Here is an 18552-nt window from a genome sequence, read left to right on the forward strand (position 1 = left end):
GCCTTCATTATTTTAATTTTATTTACTTATATTCATTTGGCTGCAAAAACATTACCTGAGCTTTGCTAATTCCAGTTCCTTACAGTATTAGGAAGCCATAATTGATCAATTTAATTTGCTAGAGCAGTTACACTTTATATGAGAATTACTTTTCATTTGTGAAATAGAGATGAGCACTTATATAGAGAGAGGTGGAAATGCTCTTTGCCGTCCGAAACTGCATAACTGTTTCTAGTTGGATTTAGTTCATTGCATTTGATTGATTTCTGAAGATTTTAATAATAATGACATTTTCCTAGTATTCGATTATACATATGCCCTTTTGTTTTTGTTTAACCATATGTAAGACGCAAACTATTAATCACATTCTTGAATGAATCATCACAAAAATAATTCAAATGGAGCATATGTTTATGTGCTTTAGCTACATATTTAAAGAAACGAGTCGTGACTCGTGATGTTCAATTTTATATATGCGTTTTATGTGGCTTGCTTGAATAAGTAATGCGCTTCGATTTGTTTTCTCATTAGGCTCGCCTTTGTTCTGTTGAAGTTGGAGTTGTATATTTGCATCTCTTCAGGATGATATGCAAAGAAAAGGACAGTGGCTCAAGGCTAATGCAACATTTCTTCTGTTCAATCACTACAACAAAAAAGAAGTCTAAGGCCGCTTTTTTGGTTAATTAAGGACATTTTTTTGTGTTTCTAAATAAATCACCGACGCTTTAAAAAGTGTCCTTATTGTGAGCGTGCCAAATCTAATTAAGGACGCTTTTAACTAGCGTCGGTGAATTAATTTTTGGGACGCTTTTAAAAGCATCTCCAATGGATTTGTGACGCTTTTAAATAGTGCACACAACAACAAAAAAAGCGGCCATTAGTGACGGAAATATCCGTCAGGAATAATTTCCATAAAAAACATGACCGAGCCTGTTAAAACACTATAACAATATATGTGATTGTTCTATTTGCATCTTTATCAACACTATAACATTAACCAAAAAAGAGTACCTCACTGACTTCATCTTCTGTAATTCTTCCATCTACATATCAACCTTGCATTCAAGAATTCATTTAATATGTGTATATGTGATTGGAAATGAGAATTAAATATAAATCCATAGTTATAAGAGTAATTACATGTCAAAGTAAGTTTTAAGTGGACGGTCGAAACTCTGATCAGCGATCTGATCCCAAAATTCCTTGTGCTGCTCCTTGGTAATGGTGAGAAAGAAAAAAAACATTGTCAGTAAAGAAAATGTAGAAGACTAAAAATCCACAGGCTGGAGCCGACCAACAACATAGAATTAAGAAGAGCACGGCTGAGAGCTGACCAACTATACAAAGAAAATTCGATAATGATAAAAAGTTTACATCTGATAGAAAGGGAGACAACTATCATCTCTTGGACTTGATCCATCAAGGTCGATGTCAAGACCACCAATGAAGTTATCCCTGGAGAGGGCTTCAAAGATTCTCCTAATAAAAAGAAGGCTATTAAGATTGCTAAAGTGCAAATAAAACAAGAACAAAGAAGCTCATAGAGGAGAAGCGAAAAAGTCATACTTACTCTCGAACCAAAACATTTGTTTTCTGGCAAGAGGTCAACTGGCATAACAGATAGGCGTTAGTGAAAGCGAGAGTAATGCTCTTGCATTACAGTATGCTCTTGTGTCACAGAAGCTCTGGTGATGGATATCACAAGACATAAGTCCATTCAATCTGTTTTATCTCATAAGTGTGTTGTTTAAACAATACCATATCAAAAATCCACCTAAAACAAGATAAATGTTTAAATAATGGTCTCATCATAACATTCTTCGTACGTTTAGTAACTATTGGTGAAAGCAGCCTTAAAACTGCATTTTAATTATGCTCAATATTATAAATTCAATTATTCATTATGCTCAATATTATAAAATCAATTAATCAATTATAAAACTATCACATTGCAGAAACTATATGCAAATGTGATAAATAATCAAATTACAAAACCAATATACCCAGCAAAGAAGGATGACATATTTGTAAAGTCATTTTTTATTTCACAAAACAGTTTTAAGAATTGCTACATTCACAAGCCGAAGATGAGGACATGTATGAACAGAGTATAGATACACAAAATACCTAAATTCTATACGATTTAATACTTTCCAGATTGACCAATGATCAAACTCATACTCATACTCATACTCATAAACTTAAACTTGTTCTACTCAATTTTTCTTTTATCATACTCACTCACAAGTAAAAAAAGCTGACTCATAAGAAGAATTATATGAGAATTAAGCTCAAAGTTTCTTCAATTTTTGAGAAAATAATCATAAAAATTTGGACTCACCTTCTGAAGCTTATATTTAAATTCCTGAACCTTTTGATTTGGAGAACGAACTCATCATCGATCTACTCTCCAATTTCTCTAGGCAACGAAAAAATGAGAAGGAAAAAAGGAAAATCAATCACTTATATATACCACCAAATAAATTAATAAAGGAAATCAAAATCATCAAGGAAAAGTTTATACCTCGTCCGGTTAGGAAGAAAAAAGGAATAAACCTAAGATGCAGGCGGTGGAGGAAGACACTGCAATTTCGCTGGCGTTCGGCCGAATGTGATGAAAGTGGGGAAGACACTCCGCTGTAGAATCGGAGAGAGATTTCAAGCGAGAGATTGTGGATTCCAGTTGTGGATTCGTCGAATTTCAGGAGGAATTGATCGGTTTGGAGGAAGATGAATGAAGGAAAAATGAGAGTAGAATTGGGGGAGGGTTGAGTTAATCACTAAGATATTGAATTAGAAGTTAAGGGTGAGAATTAGATGTTAGGGAAGGAGGAAAAACCGCGGTTGAGGCGAACTTTCGCCGGAGAACAATACAGTGATGCTAAAGATGAAAGTAGGGACAAAAATGTGAATGCATTTAACGACGCATTTAGGAAAGTATCCCTAATTTAAAGACGCAATAGTTTAATCGTCTCTAACTTAACTACGCTTATATTTAGCGTCCTTAATTTTGTTTATTTTTAAAATTTTGCAACGCAAATGACTGCGTCACTACTTTTGCGTCTTTATGGAGTATATTTGTTGTAGTGAATAGTTTTCCACATTGTGGGTCAAAAACCTGTTTTAAAGAGATGACCTCGATCTGGACTTGTACTTCTTTTATATATGTTCAAACTCGTGTATGAGTACATCTTGTTGTGCTGTGAAAATATTACTTTCTCCGTCCCAGCAACAGACTAGTCTCTCATATATAGCTCAAAATTATTCTCTTTAACAAAACCAAACTCTGCTGCTGTACATGTTCTTGAATTCGTTTATAAGCATATTCGAATAATCCTTAGTTAAGAAGAGCTGAAGAGTTAGGAGGTTGAGAAGTTGGTTAGAAGTTTCTTAGAATAGTTAGTGTGGCAATTATCACATGAAATCGGTTAATAGGATAGTTTCTCTTAACTCCATGCATGCAACAAAATCTGAAATTCTAAATTAATAAGAAGTAATACTATAGGTTTGTTACAATAGGAAATACTTAGCTGGTTGATTAAGTGGAAGAAGGGAAAACCACAATATCTAAAACATAAAATGAGAATAAAGCAAACTATAGTGTATTAATCCAAATTGTGCATCCACCTGCAGTATTTTGGAGATCATTAATCTTATTTCTTTCTTGCAATGCATTTGGTAAACACGATCTCTTGAGGGAGGACCTTTAGACGAGGACAATTTTGTATCTCTACCCGCTCCAGCTTCGGCATTGCCCCTTCTCCAACTTGTAAACTCTTCAAACTCCACAGCTCCCCAATACATAGAACTCTAAGCTTTGCAAACCCAAGTTTTGACACCACCATTTGTTCACCGGTGAAAGCATTCCTCAGTTTCACAAAGCCTAGCTCAGATAGATTCTCTAGTACCGGCATGGGGTCTTCATCAAGAGAGCTATTAGCCAATGTCAAGTAACGAATCATCGGAGGAAAACAGTTGGGACTTGTTAACCTGGGGAGGACTCCATCTAGTTTAAGTTGAGTTAGACGGTTTAGAACACCAAGCTCATTCAATGAAGGCAGGCTTTTAAAACGAGACCCTCGTAAGATAAGACATTCAAGATTCTCCAACTTAACCAACGAAGCAAAAATCTTGCTTACATCTGAGGTTCCATCAAATTCTTCTATTCCCAATTTGCGGAGACTATGCATCACTTCCAGGCCGGAGAGCTCATATATCCAACTATCAACTGTGATGTAGGTCAAGGTCTGAAGATTCATCAGGGAATCTATCATCAAAGGCTTCCAACAGATTATATCAGACATGTAGAGGTGACGAAGGCTGCCCATTTTTCTTATAATATCTGGCAATTTCACCATGAAATTTTGTGCTATATCGAGAACCTCGATCCTTTCTAGGGAGCACAGCGATTGCGGGAGGTCTCGAAGGTAATTGTTTCTCAGTCCCAGGTATTCTAAGAAAACCAATTTTCCAACCATTTCAGATAATGTTTTCAAGCCAAAACCTTCGAAGTCAAGTCTCTTAAGCAGTTCAAAACTCTTCCAATAAGATGGATCAACATCAAAGTGAAGCCCTCCACGTAAGAAAAGAGAAACAAGATGTTTAAGTTGATTGGTGGAGTAAGTGAACTTCTCTCTGCTACAATTTATAACACCATGACGAGGTATGTGAGGAGATAGACTAGCTCCGTCATTCCTTAGGACCTCAAAACGTATTTCCTCCTCTGCTTTAGTGACAGCTAACCTGTGAAGATTGCTATTGATGCAACATATTTTCACTCGCGAGTTGTCTCCGCTGCTCAAGTCCCTTACTTCAAGCATGTATTGATTGATCAATTCATCTAATTGTTTTCTTCCAATCGCATCCGTTTCATCTTTCACTTCTCCTTGTGATAGCATGCCTCCTGTAGTCCATAAATGTATCAGTTTTTCTACCCTTACAGTAGCCCCTTCCTTAAAGAAGACCAGACCCAAGAAACATGACTTCAGTTTAGGAGGCAATTTTATGTAGCTCAACTCCAATACTGATGATACTGGCCTTAAATCCATTGATTCTACTAGAAAATTTTCCCATTCGCTCTCTAATTGTTTGAGGTATGACAACTGGCTTCCCACCACCACAATTGCTAGTGGCAAACCATTACACTTTGCCAAGATTTTTCTCCCTATCTCTTCCAAATGGTCTGGACATTTAGCTTGTTCAACGAATACCGTCTTTAAGAACAATTGCCAACTATCATTAGGATCAAGAATTCTCATCTCATGAATGTAGTGTGCATCCTTTATTATATTTCGAGTGCGGCTCGTCACCACCAACCTACTTGCGTTGTCTGCTCGCAGAAATTTTTTTTAATCAAGAGTGCATGGACAAAAATGATCAATTTATGTCGGCATGCTCAAAACGGCTATTCAAGAAGGAACTCAAGCTTTAAAAGATATAATCAAAAGTCAATTGAAATGATGTGACTTAATCAACAATGAGATTGTGTTTAAATAGATTAAACGCAAAAAGAAAGAGAGAAATGCATAGTTCATAGCTCGAAGGATTTGAACAACGATTAGATTGCGGAAGATTCCCACATACCAATAATGACTTGAAGCAAATAATTTTTCTATTGATGCATTTAAAATTTCGTTACATTTCAATTCTTGATTGACTGATGTATGCATATAATGTTTCTCTACGATTCTTCTACGATTTAGTATTTTGAGTTGTCACAATTTCCTCGAATTATTTCCTTTTTTTGCAAAAAATATAACATGTCATTTATTTTATTATACCTCTTACTTTACTTTTGCTTCTCTCCCTATTTTATTCTTTATCCTACTATAAAAAACTTTTGCTTCTCTCCCTATTTTATTCTTTATCCTACTATATTTTATCTCATATATAAAGTATAAACCACTAAACATAATCTTCTTAAATCTCATGCCAAAAATAAATGCATAAGTAATACGTGACTGATGGAATACAATCTATTCACTATAATTATAATTTAATTAAGAGCAAATTTCTGAATAAAAAACGAATTTTGGTCATTTTTGTAACTTTCAAATATAGTCAATTACTATATCATAACTTTCATAACTTTTTTTAACCTGTTATAATTTATTTTTGGAAAAAGTTGTGTATAATTTGAAAGCTGATAAACATTAGCTTAATGTTATTCTATACTAAAATCCATGACTATCATGAGTGATGCACTAATGTGCATAAAAGATAATGCCCGTCAATAGAAGTGTCGTTCACTTTTTGTTTAAATAATAGGTAGACCACATGTTCCACTGACTCAATCCGTTCATGTCTCAATGGAGATATGCGAAATTCAATTTTTAAGATATATTTTATGAGAGAGAAAATATATTGATGCAAGTAACTACCACCTACTTTTTCTATCCATATTTTTCCCTTCGATTGATATGCAGTCTATTAAACACTAATATTTGTAGCATTAATCTACATCATCTATTTTATAATCTAATCATCCATATCGATCCTTGTTTATGATCTTAAGGGTTGATTTAAGGCGATCACATACTATTTATGGGATTTTAAATTTTTAGTAGTATTGGAGTATTTTTTTCAAATTTTTAGGATGCATAATTTTCCGTATTTTTTTGTGAAGCAATTTCGATATACATTGGTCGTTTGTATTTTAAACTTGAGAATTATTTGAAGTGAAAACATTTAATAGTGTAAATTACTTGTAGAGAGATGACTAGATCTAATCCAGAATATGATAAGATTTTCATGAGTTCGGAAAGCATTATCAATTTATAGATTTTGGAAGAAAAGATGTGGGATGATAGATGAACGTACCTTGATGCTGAAAAACTCTCATGAACATCTCCAAGTCTGCGTCCCTCCAAACGTCGTCAAGAACGATGAAATATGGCGTGCCCTTGAGACATTCTGCAAGCATATCCCGGAGGTCATTGTTAGTCAATCCGCCCACCTTGACCTTATTGTATTCCACTCCCAATCGCAAAAGTAGTTCCCTCAATACATCTGCTTCACTGAATTCACTAGAAACATCTACCCAAGCACGACATGGGAAATTCAAAACAACTCTCTCATGATTGTAAACTAGCTTGGCCAGAGTTGTCTTCCCCACACCCCCCATTCCAACGATACTCGACACACAAACCCCTTTATTTTCCCCATCGTTGAAAACCGCTTTCTGAAGCAGAAACTCAACGTCCTTGCTTAACCCCACCACAGTGGGTTCGTCAACCCAAGGATCCCATATTTGTGGTTGAAGACTTGGTGATCTCGTTGAGGAAAACTCCCATCGCTCTGCATACTCTTTTATTTTTTCGATCTTCTCCCTGATAGTATTGATCCGTTGATGAATATGGCTGAGGTCGTACACTTTCTTTCGCAGCAATCCTCCCTTGTTTCTCGATTTCTCAAGATTGAAGATGAAGATATCGATGGCAACGTCAGCATCGTGAGCCATGTCTAGGACTTCATACATCGAGTGATCACATATGCTTCCCTCTCTAAATTTCTTTCCGCAGAGTCCAGAGTTGTTGAGGATATGCAGCGTCGTATTCAGATCATCCCATAGCCCTTTCACTTGCTTCTTCGCTCCAGTTGGAAGGGGAACAACCTTATTTAGCTCCAAACTCTCCAGCTTTCCCATCGCCGATGATAACACTAGCTCCGCCATATTATCTTTTTCACACCACCTACTCTTTTCTTGATTCAATAATGAACATAAGATTTTTCGGAAGCTTGCAGCAATTGATAGAAAATTGTATTAGTAATTAAGATTTAAGAGGGTGGAAATTGGCAACGAACTGGTCTTTCTAATATTATACTCCCTCCATCCACGATTATAAGACCCACATTGAGTCTGTGCAAATTTCAAGAAAAGTGGGTTGAATAGTTAGTGGTGATATAAGGTTTCACTTTATATATTGGTTCCACGTTAAAATTTGAGTGTAATGAGTTAGTGGAAAGTGAAGTATACTTGCCAAAAAATGGACATTATTTTGTTGAAAGATTAAAATGACTAATGTGGACTTCGACGAAGGAGTATTGTGTAAAAGTTTCAGTAATTTGTATTGTCAAAGTTTGTTCTACCTTGTTTATAAAAAACAACAATAATAATAATAATAATAATAATAATAATAACAAAAATATACTCCCTCCGTTCTACGTTACTTGAGGCGTTTCTTTTCGGCACGGAATTTAAGAAAGTTGTGTTTAGTGAGTTAAATAAGTAGATGAGAGAATAAAATAAGAGAAGGAAGAGAGAGTAAAGTAAAAGAAAGAATAAATTAGATGGGATTAGATGTTTTGTTTTTAGCCAAAAAGAGAAATGACTCAAATAACTTGAGACAGCCCAAAAAAGAATATAACTCAAATAACTTGGGACGTATGGACTAAAAGATTCCTTGATTTATGTTAATCAAGTTGTAAGCCATGATAACTTCAAAAAAGTTAGAAAACTAGAGAGCATTAAATAAAATAAATGTCCGCAGCTAGATAATATAGTAAACTGGAAGCAACGGCAATTATATGTGTTTCCATGACCCATTCTCTCATTTCCATGTGCATCTCCTTCGCTAAACGATATTTTAATTAAGTTAACAATTCACATCTAATGAACCGATCTTTGCAATTTCAAAAGTTTCATTATTTGTATTACAAGTTGGATACCCTTCTGTGTATGATCATATAAAATTAATAATAGTAAGAAAACGAATAGATTCCTGGCTTTATATATGAACAAGTTGTGAACCATAATAGCTTTAACAATTATAATTTACTGTTTTAGTTGGGTCAGAGAAATCAATAAATAAAATAATTGTAGCCGTGCCAACAAGGTCTTGCAATTATTTTTCCGAGACCCATTATGGAAGCCATGTGCATATTGCTCGGTCATGTGATATTCAATTAGAGTTAAAGAGTGAACTATTAGTTCCTGATTTTGTCAAAAAAATGTACTAATGGTTCTTAAATTTTTTTTTATCATTTTTAATACGATAAAACTAAAGTAACTTACACCACTAGTGTGATTATTTAAAGATCTAGGACATTTTGAACCTTTCTACTTTTCTTTTAATTATCATTTTATTTTATAAACTCAATTATACTTTCATTTAATTAATTTTTAATGCTTTATGATTTCAAAATTTTATATAAGAAACCATATGTTTTAATTATGCTTTATTTATTTTTAAAATTAAATATTATTTTTTATACATATTAATCTATATGTTTGAGAAGAAAATATTATACTTAATAGTAACAGTTTTAAATATAAATATTAAAGTGAATTATAGAAAATATTTTGTGGGATTTATTTTTACTTAAAATATTTTTAGGAGAAGGAATAATATAATAGGGAATTATAGTAATTTTTTATTTAAAAAATATTATTTAAAATATTTAAATATTACTGTACTTAAGTGAAAAATAAATATTTTAATTACGTTAATTAAAATATAGTATAGTGAAGAATATTTTTTAAATATAATAATTAAAATTTAAGTGAATTATGTCTAACATAAATTAAAGCGAACTCTTGCAAGTAACATTTTTTACTAAAAATATTAAAGTGAACTATAGTAATATTTTCATTATAAAGCTTAATCTATACATTATTAAAGTAATTATTTAAAAAATTTAAGTGAATTAATTCAAAAGAAAATATATTTGTTGTAAAAGGTGCTTTTATGTATGTCTAAAATAATTGTATAATTGAAGAGGTACCAAAATAGTAATTTTCAGATATCGAAAATTCCCTCCATGGCATTTAGGAGATTTTTCAAATGCAGAGGATTATAAAAGACTGACAGGTACCAAAAATGAAATTTTTAGGAACCAAATAGGCTATAAAAATTTTTTAGGGATGATCGGTGCATTTTTCGACAAGATCAGGGACTATTAGTATAGTTCACTCTAGAGTTAAATATGTTTGAGACTTTCCATACATATTTAATGTTGATTTAGAATTTAGGACTATTTTGATGAGTTGGTAATGCTTAGATATAAATATTTATATATTTTTTTAATTAGTTGGTATTATAGGTAACTTATTATGTAAGTATGTGTTATCCACTTATCCTCAATGAACTATCCAAACCCACAACTTTTTCCTCAATATACACTGATATGTATCTCGCAAATTTGGTTAGATAGCATTTCTGCCTCATTTCTTGTGTTCCAAACAACAACGAAAAAGTCTTCATCTGAGCTTATCTTGACACAAAGCCCACATTTCTTATCTTTGCAAATCTTCTTATATCTCATCTTACTTATCAAATGAACCCTATACTCCCTCGCTCCCCAAATATGTGTTCCATTTTGACCTAACAATGATTTTAAGAGATGTAATAGAAAGTGGGTTGAAAAAGTTGGTGAAATATGAGTCATACTTTTTAATACTCTTTCCGTTCCTGAAAATTTGTTACTTATTCCTATTTTCGTCCATCCCTAAAAAAATTTCATCGTTCACTTTTACTAATTTTTGATAGTGGACCTCACATTCCACTAACTCATTCTGACTCATATTTTATTAGAAACTGATACTCTCTCCGTCCCATAATAGATGTCACAGTTTCCTTTTTAGTTTGCCCAATTAATGATGTCACATTTCCATTTTTAGAAAAAGTCCACTCTCACATTAATATAAAAATTACTCCCTCCGTCCCACATTTGTAGTAACATTTAGTTATGGCACGGGTTTTAAGGAATTGGTAGAGTGTGTAATTAATGAAGTGAGAGGTGGAGTGTGTAATAAATGAAATGAGATGGTAGAGTGAGATGATGGAGTGTGTAATAAATGAAGTGAGATGATGGAGTGTATAATAAATGAAGTGAGTTGGTTGAAGGTGGGTGTAATTTTAGTGAATAATGGGGTAAAAATTTATGTGCAAATATGGTAAATTCTAAATGTTACTCCAAATGTGGGACGGACTTTTATGGTAAAATGTTACTACAAATCTGGGACGGATGGAGTATATTTTTTCTCTCCATTTAACTCACAAAAACAAAATCCCCTAAAATCTCGTGCCGTCCCATAAGTATGAATCTTTTGTGGGACGGGGGGAGTATATGAAAGTATGACCCACATTCTATTACATTTCTTAAAACCCGAGCCGGGTCAAATAGTGAAAAATTATTAAGGGACGAAGGGAGTATTAGTTTTTATAATAAAATGTGAGCGAGAATAAGTTAGTTATTTATAGGGTCTATTACCAAAAGTGATAAAAAATTATAGTAAGACAATTAATATGGACAGATCAAAATGGAAAACTAGAACACATATTAAGGGATAGAGAAAGTATAGAATATTTATATTCTATTTGATTCTATTAGACGATACCCACTCTGTTCACGTTTCCACGTTACCCAGCTAAGGGTGTCTCCGGTGGCGCCCCTCCCACTAGGACTTCCACTAGCCCTTCCCACAAAAACCGCATGCCACGTCAGCACTAGCCCTTCCCATTCCACTGCCACATCACTAGCCCTTCCCACTGCACTAGTTATTCCAACTAGCCCTTCCCACAATTAAATTAATTCACAATTAAAATTAAAATTCACGGAATTAAAATTCGACACGAATACGAACGGGAAATACGAATATTTCATTAAAAAAAACATACATCATTCGAAAAAAAAAAAATTACATAGTAGATAAAAAAAAAACAACCACATCAGTGTCCACCCTTCCGCGTCCAAACCTCTTCGATGATATTCTCCTGAAGTCGAATATGGGCATTTCTTTGCCGCATGTCGGCAAATGCGCGCAACCGCTCAACCTCTCCATGAGGTACCCCCATGTTCACATTCGCGGTGGCCACGCCGTGGCTTGGACCGACACCCGTGTCATCTTCGCTGGTCCACTGAGTCAGTTCTTCCCCTTCACTTTCGACAATCATGTTGTGCAAAATGATACACGCGTACATGATGTCGCCGATGTTGGGAATATACCACTGCCGTGCCGGACCCCTCACCATCGGCCATCGACTCTGGAGCGCACCAAATGCGCGCTCAACATCCTTGCGCGCTGCCTCCTGCCGGGTTGCAAAGTAGGACTTCTTTGCCCGATCGCATGCTTGATCGTCTTCACAAAGACGGACCAGTTTGGGTATATCCCATCCGCCAAATAGTATCCCATGTTGTGCTGGTTGTCGTTGGCGACGAAACTGATGGCGGGACCAACGCCATTGCACTGATCGTTGAACAGGGGCGACGACTGGAGGACGTTGATGTCGTTGTTCGACCCGGCCATTCCAAAATAAGCATTCCATATCCACAGCCGGTAGTCAGCTACAGCTTCAAGGATCAACGTGGGATGCTTGGCTTTGAAACCGGAAGTGTGTATCCCCTTCCAGGCGGCGGGGCAGTTCCTCCACTCCTAATGCATACAATCGATGTTGCCCAACATCCCACCCGTGCATATTAATCTGCCGCTGGCAGTCTTCGGGGCTCGGACGCCGAAGATACTGATCCCCGAATATCGCTCTAACGCCCGCGCAAAAATTCAGCAGACACTCGACGACTGAAGACTCCCCAATGTGGAGGTACTCGTCGAACATGTCGGCCGGGCCTCCGTACGCCAGTTGCCTGATTGCGGTCGTACACTTCTGTATTGGCGTGTGTCCGGGTTTTCCAGCCGCATCCTCCCTGATCCTGAAAAACTCGTACCTTCTCTCTAATGCACCAACGATATGCATAAACAGAGGACGATGCATCCTAAAACGTCGGCGGAATAAGGCATCCCCAAAACGCGGCTGCGGAGCAAAGTAGTCCTCATATAACCGAATATGTGCAGCAATGTGGTCCTGGGGTGTCCGTCGGCGATGGATCGGCCAAGGTACCGCCGCCGCTGCTGCCTCTGCCGGAGCAATCGATCAATTGCCTCTTGCACAGCGAAATCCAATTCATCATCACTATAACCATCACTATCACTAGCGCCTCCGCCACTACCACCCGCACGACTACTCGCCATTATAGATAATTGAAAAAAGAGGTTAGAGAGAGAAACTTGTCAACACAAGTGGTGTGAATGAAATGAAGTTGGGGGAGCCCTATTTATAGAGTTTTTTTTCTTTTAAAAAAAAAATTAAAAATTTCGGACGTCCGACCTTCGCCACAGTGGCGGACGTCCGGTCGGACGTCGATGCGAGGGGCGAGCCCATCCGACGGGCACTCGGGACGGGCGTGGGCGCCCTTCCCGCCCACTACGGCGGACGTCCGGTCGGACGTCGGCGACGGGCGACCGGGACGGACCCCGGTGGAGACACCCTAACATCATGCGTTACTCGATGATAAGTTATCAGAAATTCGTACAACAATTTTATAAAGGACACCAGAGATGGCCTTTGATGTGAGTAAGAACATTCACTATGGTTGGGCCGGTCTCTAGGCCTTGAGATAGGTCCTGCCAACCATTACTAGGTTATAGGCCGAAGAACGACAATCGCTTTTCTCTCCCTTTTGGCCGATGGGTGATGGCCGATGATCGCAACCCCCCCCCCCCTCCCCGCCCATTGTGAAAGAAGAGCCGATCATCGGCCCTTACACATGTCTTTTTTCTTTCTTTTTTATTTTTTATTCCATAATTTCTACACTATAAATATCCTATAATTTTTTTTATTAAATTTTGGTTCGCGTTTTATTCATTTTTCCTATTTTATAATACAACGAAGATTTGCTTACTATATTATTTTTGTATTTTAATTTAATTTATGTGATAACATATTAAATATAGAATTACAAAAAAAATTGAAATAAAATAGTAATGATATGTAAATAAAATGGGAAGTGGGAAAGACTCTTCTATTGTAGGGAGTTAGGCTCAATAGATAAAATGTTAACATGGAAATTAGAAAAAAAAGATAGCCTACCCACTATGAGCGTTTTAAAATACCGAGTAATGCATAAAAAATTTGGTGTATTGGGGCAATCATGTGGTGCTGATACGGGCACTTTTAGTTAGTTAAATTATGGATTTGCTTTTATCTTTTTCATATATTTGTGTTCATGTTCATTAAGTTAATTATTAGCATTATAAATAAGAATTATTGTAATCATTTCAGAAATCAAGAATATCATTATTATTTTATCATTCATTCTCTTCTCCAAAGTGAGAAAATCGTTAATTATTAGCATTATAAATAAGAATTATTGTAATCATTTGAGAAATCAAGAATATCATTATTATTTTATCATTCATTCTCTTCTCCAAAGTGAGAAGATCGTCTTGCTCGACGGGTGAATCGGGCACTTGCCCGTGACAAAATTTATCGATCGCCAATCTACGGACACCGATCAATCCAATAGAAGGTTTATCCTATCAAATTGGTGCTTCCATCGCGATCTCACCCTCCAAAACACCAATCGAATCACAGCTATGTCGCTTCCCGACGGGAATCCATCGTGTACAGCAACTAGCCACACCGATCGAACCATAGCTACGTCGCTACCCGACGGGAATCCATCCGCGCAAAACAACTAGTTATGCCTTCCCACCATCTCGAACCAAAGTTGCACCACTGCCCGACGGAAGATGTTCTGCGCACAACACCAGATTTGGTTGCCGAGTCCCACCTGTCTGCCGAGCTCTAGCCGCTGGACAACTCTACTTCCGCAACCCGACATTCCACCGCCAATAGCCCGCCAAAGTTGATGTTTTCGACTCTCTTCATCGTGTCGTAGTTCCCACCTTAAGGACAAGGTGGATTTCAAACGTGGGGGAGTTGATATGAGCATTATTTAGTTAGTTAAATTAGAGATTTGCTTATCTTTTTCATATCTTTGTTTTCTTGTTCATTAAGTTAGTTATTAGCATTATAAATAGGAGTTATTGCAATCATTTGAGAAATCAAGAATATCAATATTATTTTTCCGTTCATTCTCTTCTCCAAAATAAGAAAACCATCTTGCTCGACCGGCGAGTCGAGCACTCGCCCGCGACAGACATTTATCAATCGTTGATCTACGGACGATCAGCCCGATAGGAGATTTATCCTATCAGGTGCTGACTTTACGCCTCTGATACGGTCTTTGTTCATTTCATATTACTTCTATCCACGAAAATATAGATCATCTGCCATTGATAGTAAGTTTTCATCTCTAATAAAGTAAAACGAAATATATTTCAATAATATTTTTAACTAATATATTTTAATAATAAAATAAAATATATTTTTCATTAATAATATTTTAATATTTTTTCTTTTATATATATATTTTTAATTTATTAATTTTACATTAAAATTGTTCAATATACAATTAAAATTATCCTATTTGGACAAGGTTGTCTTAATATCCGTATAGTAATTCATCACATATTTTACTAGAGCAATCTAATCTCGACATCTGAACAACCAATCGGTATCATATAATTTTACATTACCACGTCCTTTTTTTATTGGATATTGGTCTTTAAAATCATAAACTTTGAACAAATTTTGGTATTTCCCACGAACTTTAAAACTGGTATAAAAATTATCACAAACTTTATATTTTATTTGTTATCCCATGACATATCAATCACCATATCTAACCAACTTTCGTACATTTTTTTATCCTAGTTGGCACTACTACATCAACGTGATTTTCTTTATAGCATTTTATCTTATTTGTTACGAACCTTAAAAGTAATCTGAAATATTATAAATATTTCACGATTCCCTATGTATAATAAGATTTTTGTTGAAGATATCTTATTTGAGCTATCATAGAAAATAACAAAAAAAATGGTAAAATTTGTAATTTTTTAGACTAATTTTAAAATTCATAAAAAATACTAAATTAATTTAACCAAAATTTATAATTTTAGAAACTAATATAACTTTTTTTATTTGAGCAGTATTTTGTTACATCGATGTTAATAAAGTAGTAGTTGCAGTAGTGTACAGGTAGAATCACTAAAAGTAGTATAATAACTGTATTTGACTCATATGCAACTTGTTATTACTCCCTCTGTCCCCAATTAAGAGTCACACTTTTCCATTTCGATCCGTCTCCAATTAAGAGTCTTACTTTATTTTTACCATAAATAGTAAGTAAGTCTCACATTCCACTAACTCATTACACTCACATAGGGCTGGGGAAAAATATCGAAAAAATGATATATCGCTCGTATCGTATTGAAAAATATCGAAAAATTATCGAATTTTCGATATATCGTAATTTTCGATACGATACGATATCGTATCGTAAGTTTTCGATACGATAACGATATGAATTTCCTTATATCGCGATATATCGTTTTATATCGAAAATACGATATACATCGATATTTTCGATATATATTGATATTTTATTTTCGATATATATCGATATATATCGAAATTTTCGATATATATCGATATTTAACGATATATCGAAATATCGATTCGATAACGATATGAAATTTTTTTATATCGAAAGTTCGATATATCGAAACTTTCGATACGATAACGATATGAAATTCTTTCATATCGATATTTTCGATACGATACACGATACAACGTTTTCGATACGATATATCGTATCGACCCACCCCTACACTCACATTTTATTATAATACCAATATAAAAAAGTGGGTTCCACATTCCACTAACCTTTTCAACCAACTTTTCTTTACATTTCTTAAAATCCGTGCTCGGTCAAAGTGTGACTCTTAATCGGGGACGGAGAGAGTATAAAACAATGATTTGTTCTTGATATTTGCAATTACAGCTGCCTACCCACGTTCTTCTCTCACATGGAAAATATTACTCGGTAATAAACCTACTTTACTCTCTCTTACTTTTTTCTCTCTTTATCTCTCTACCTTTTTTATTTCTCACTTATTCTCCCTTTAATTAACTCATCTAATACAATTTTTCTTAATCTCCGTACTGGAAATAAAGGCCTCCATTACTAATTTACTATGGAACAGAGGATGTAGTAAATAATTTAATAAAGATAGAGAAAAAGTAGATAAAGTATGAGATAAAGATTTTTAATTTATAGAAAAGAGACTATTTTATGTAGATATTTCAAAATAGTAAAAGTGAGACTATTTTTTTTATAGAGGAGTATGAATTTTAATTATACATTAGCGTAGGACATTAGCACCTAATATCATGAAACTTTATAAAAGTTGGGTTTTTTCCACAAACTTTAAAATTGACAAATAATATCACGAACTTTACCCTAGGTTTGTTATTTTATACCGGTGAAAAAATTTCGGCTATATTAATAGATTGAAGAACAAATTTGGAGGGTGTTCTTCAAGAAAAACTATTTTTAAAGATTGAAAATCTTGAAACTCTCGAAGTTGTTGTTGAGAAATTACGGAAAAAATTCGTATCATGATATTATTTGCCAAAAAATTTACCGGTGAGAAATAACAAATCCATGGTATAGTTCATAATATTATTTGTTAATTTTAAAGTTCGTAAGTAAACTCAACTTTTTAAAAATTTTATAATATTGGATGTTAATATCCCTATTCCTAAAGCTAGTCAAAGCAACTGTTCCATCAATCATCAATGAAACGTTTCTTTTATATACGGGATTTGTAGTTTTGAAAAGTCAATATAAAAGAGAAAAAATAGAAAACGAAAGAAAAAAGTAAAATAAATAAGAGAGTAATAAAGAGAGAAAATTAAATATATTAATTTTTTTTGCCGAAAGGAAAATGACTCACGATTACGAATAAACATCATAAAAAGAAAAGAACGACTCTGCTTATGGATTTTTTTTATGAATTTTAATGATACATTAGTACTCCCACGGCAAGTATGTTTATAGTAAGATATCGGTGAAGTGGTGTCTATAGAGAGAGAGAGAGATGTCGGATATAGCTGTAGACTTCCCGCTATGTATGCTGAATAAGCTACTGGTTTACCACTCCTCCGATCTAATCGGTGACACCGAGAATGAGGTCAAGTCTCTTCAGAGAAATCTCCTCTTCATCAAAGCCTTTCTCAGGGCATCACAACGAAGAAAGACTGAGCTTGTGAAAACGACAGCCATTCAAATTAACGATATTGCTTATGAGTTGGAAGATGTGCTTGAAGTCTTTCTTTCCCAGGATTTGGAGAAAAAACCAACTGAGTCTCCTCTCCAGATTCAGGATGCCTAAGAAGACTCTGAATCTCCAAAACATTTGCAGCAAGGTCAATGACGTCAGACATCAAGTTGAACGTTGCTGGTCGGATCTCATGGATATCCTTAAACAGGAGACTGAGAACCAACACGGAAATTTAGAGGTAATCTTAATTTTATGCTCCTACTTGCATTATCCCACTTTTTAATTGCCTAGCTTATCTGGTAGTATTAACATTTCTATTTGAATACACCTCTAACTAAAACACTAACAATTTACTCCCTCCGTCCCCAGATAGTTTGTCTCATTTTTCCATTTCAGTCCGTTCCACATAATTTGTCTCATTTACTTTTTACCATTTTAGTAGACTCATATTCCACTAACTCATTGCTACTCATATTTTATTACTCCCTCCATCCCAAGGAAGATGACCCTTCCTTGGACGACACGAGATTTTATGCAACTTTATTTTGTGTGTTAAGTGGAGAGAGTAAAGTAAGAGAGAGGGA

General features: G+C 35.0%; 1 protein-coding gene and 1 long non-coding RNA gene across 5 annotated transcripts; both read right to left on the reverse strand.

Moving 5' to 3' along the window:
• Positions 1 to 877: 877 nt before the first annotated feature.
• Positions 878 to 2899, reverse strand: LOC148931017 (uncharacterized). Of its 4 annotated transcripts, none has more exons than XR_016136837.1 (6): positions 2525 to 2899; positions 2342 to 2419; positions 1571 to 1608; positions 1375 to 1479; positions 1141 to 1214; positions 878 to 1055 (listed from the first exon to the last, which is right to left on the reverse strand). It is a non-coding gene; the product is annotated as an uncharacterized LOC148931017 (long non-coding RNA). The 4 variants fall into 4 exon arrangements; XR_016136835.1 differs by having other exon boundaries at positions 1141 to 1208; positions 1571 to 1685; positions 2525 to 2898; XR_016136834.1 differs by having other exon boundaries at positions 1141 to 1208; positions 2525 to 2895.
• A 578-nt stretch (positions 2900 to 3477) lies between these two features.
• LOC148931018 (disease resistance protein RPP13-like) lies at positions 3478 to 7788 on the reverse strand. Its single transcript, XM_089067106.1, has 2 exons — positions 6820 to 7788; positions 3478 to 5329 (listed from the first exon to the last, which is right to left on the reverse strand). Exons 1-2 carry the CDS (start codon positions 7670 to 7672, stop codon positions 3654 to 3656), a joined length of 2529 nt encoding a protein of 842 aa, XP_088923232.1. The 5' UTR covers positions 7673 to 7788; the 3' UTR covers positions 3478 to 3653.
• Positions 7789 to 18552: the final 10764 nt, after the last annotated feature.

This window comes from Salvia hispanica, chromosome 3 (genome assembly GCF_029641045.1).
Source record: "Salvia hispanica isolate PSC_SH4W2 chromosome 3, Shi_PSC_v1, whole genome shotgun sequence".
NCBI classification, from domain to species: domain Eukaryota; kingdom Viridiplantae; phylum Streptophyta; class Magnoliopsida; order Lamiales; family Lamiaceae; genus Salvia; species Salvia hispanica.

Excerpts from the sequence above, each read along its gene's own strand:
- LOC148931018 (XM_089067106.1), bottom strand. The coding sequence starts at position 7,672 with ATGGCGGAGCTAGTGTTATCATCGGCGATGGGAAAGCTGGAGAGTTTG. Across the intron at positions 5,330-6,819 it reads GAGAGTTTTTCAGCATCAAG|ACAACGCAAGTAGGTTGGTG; the intron begins GTACGTTCATCT and ends TTCTGCGAGCAG.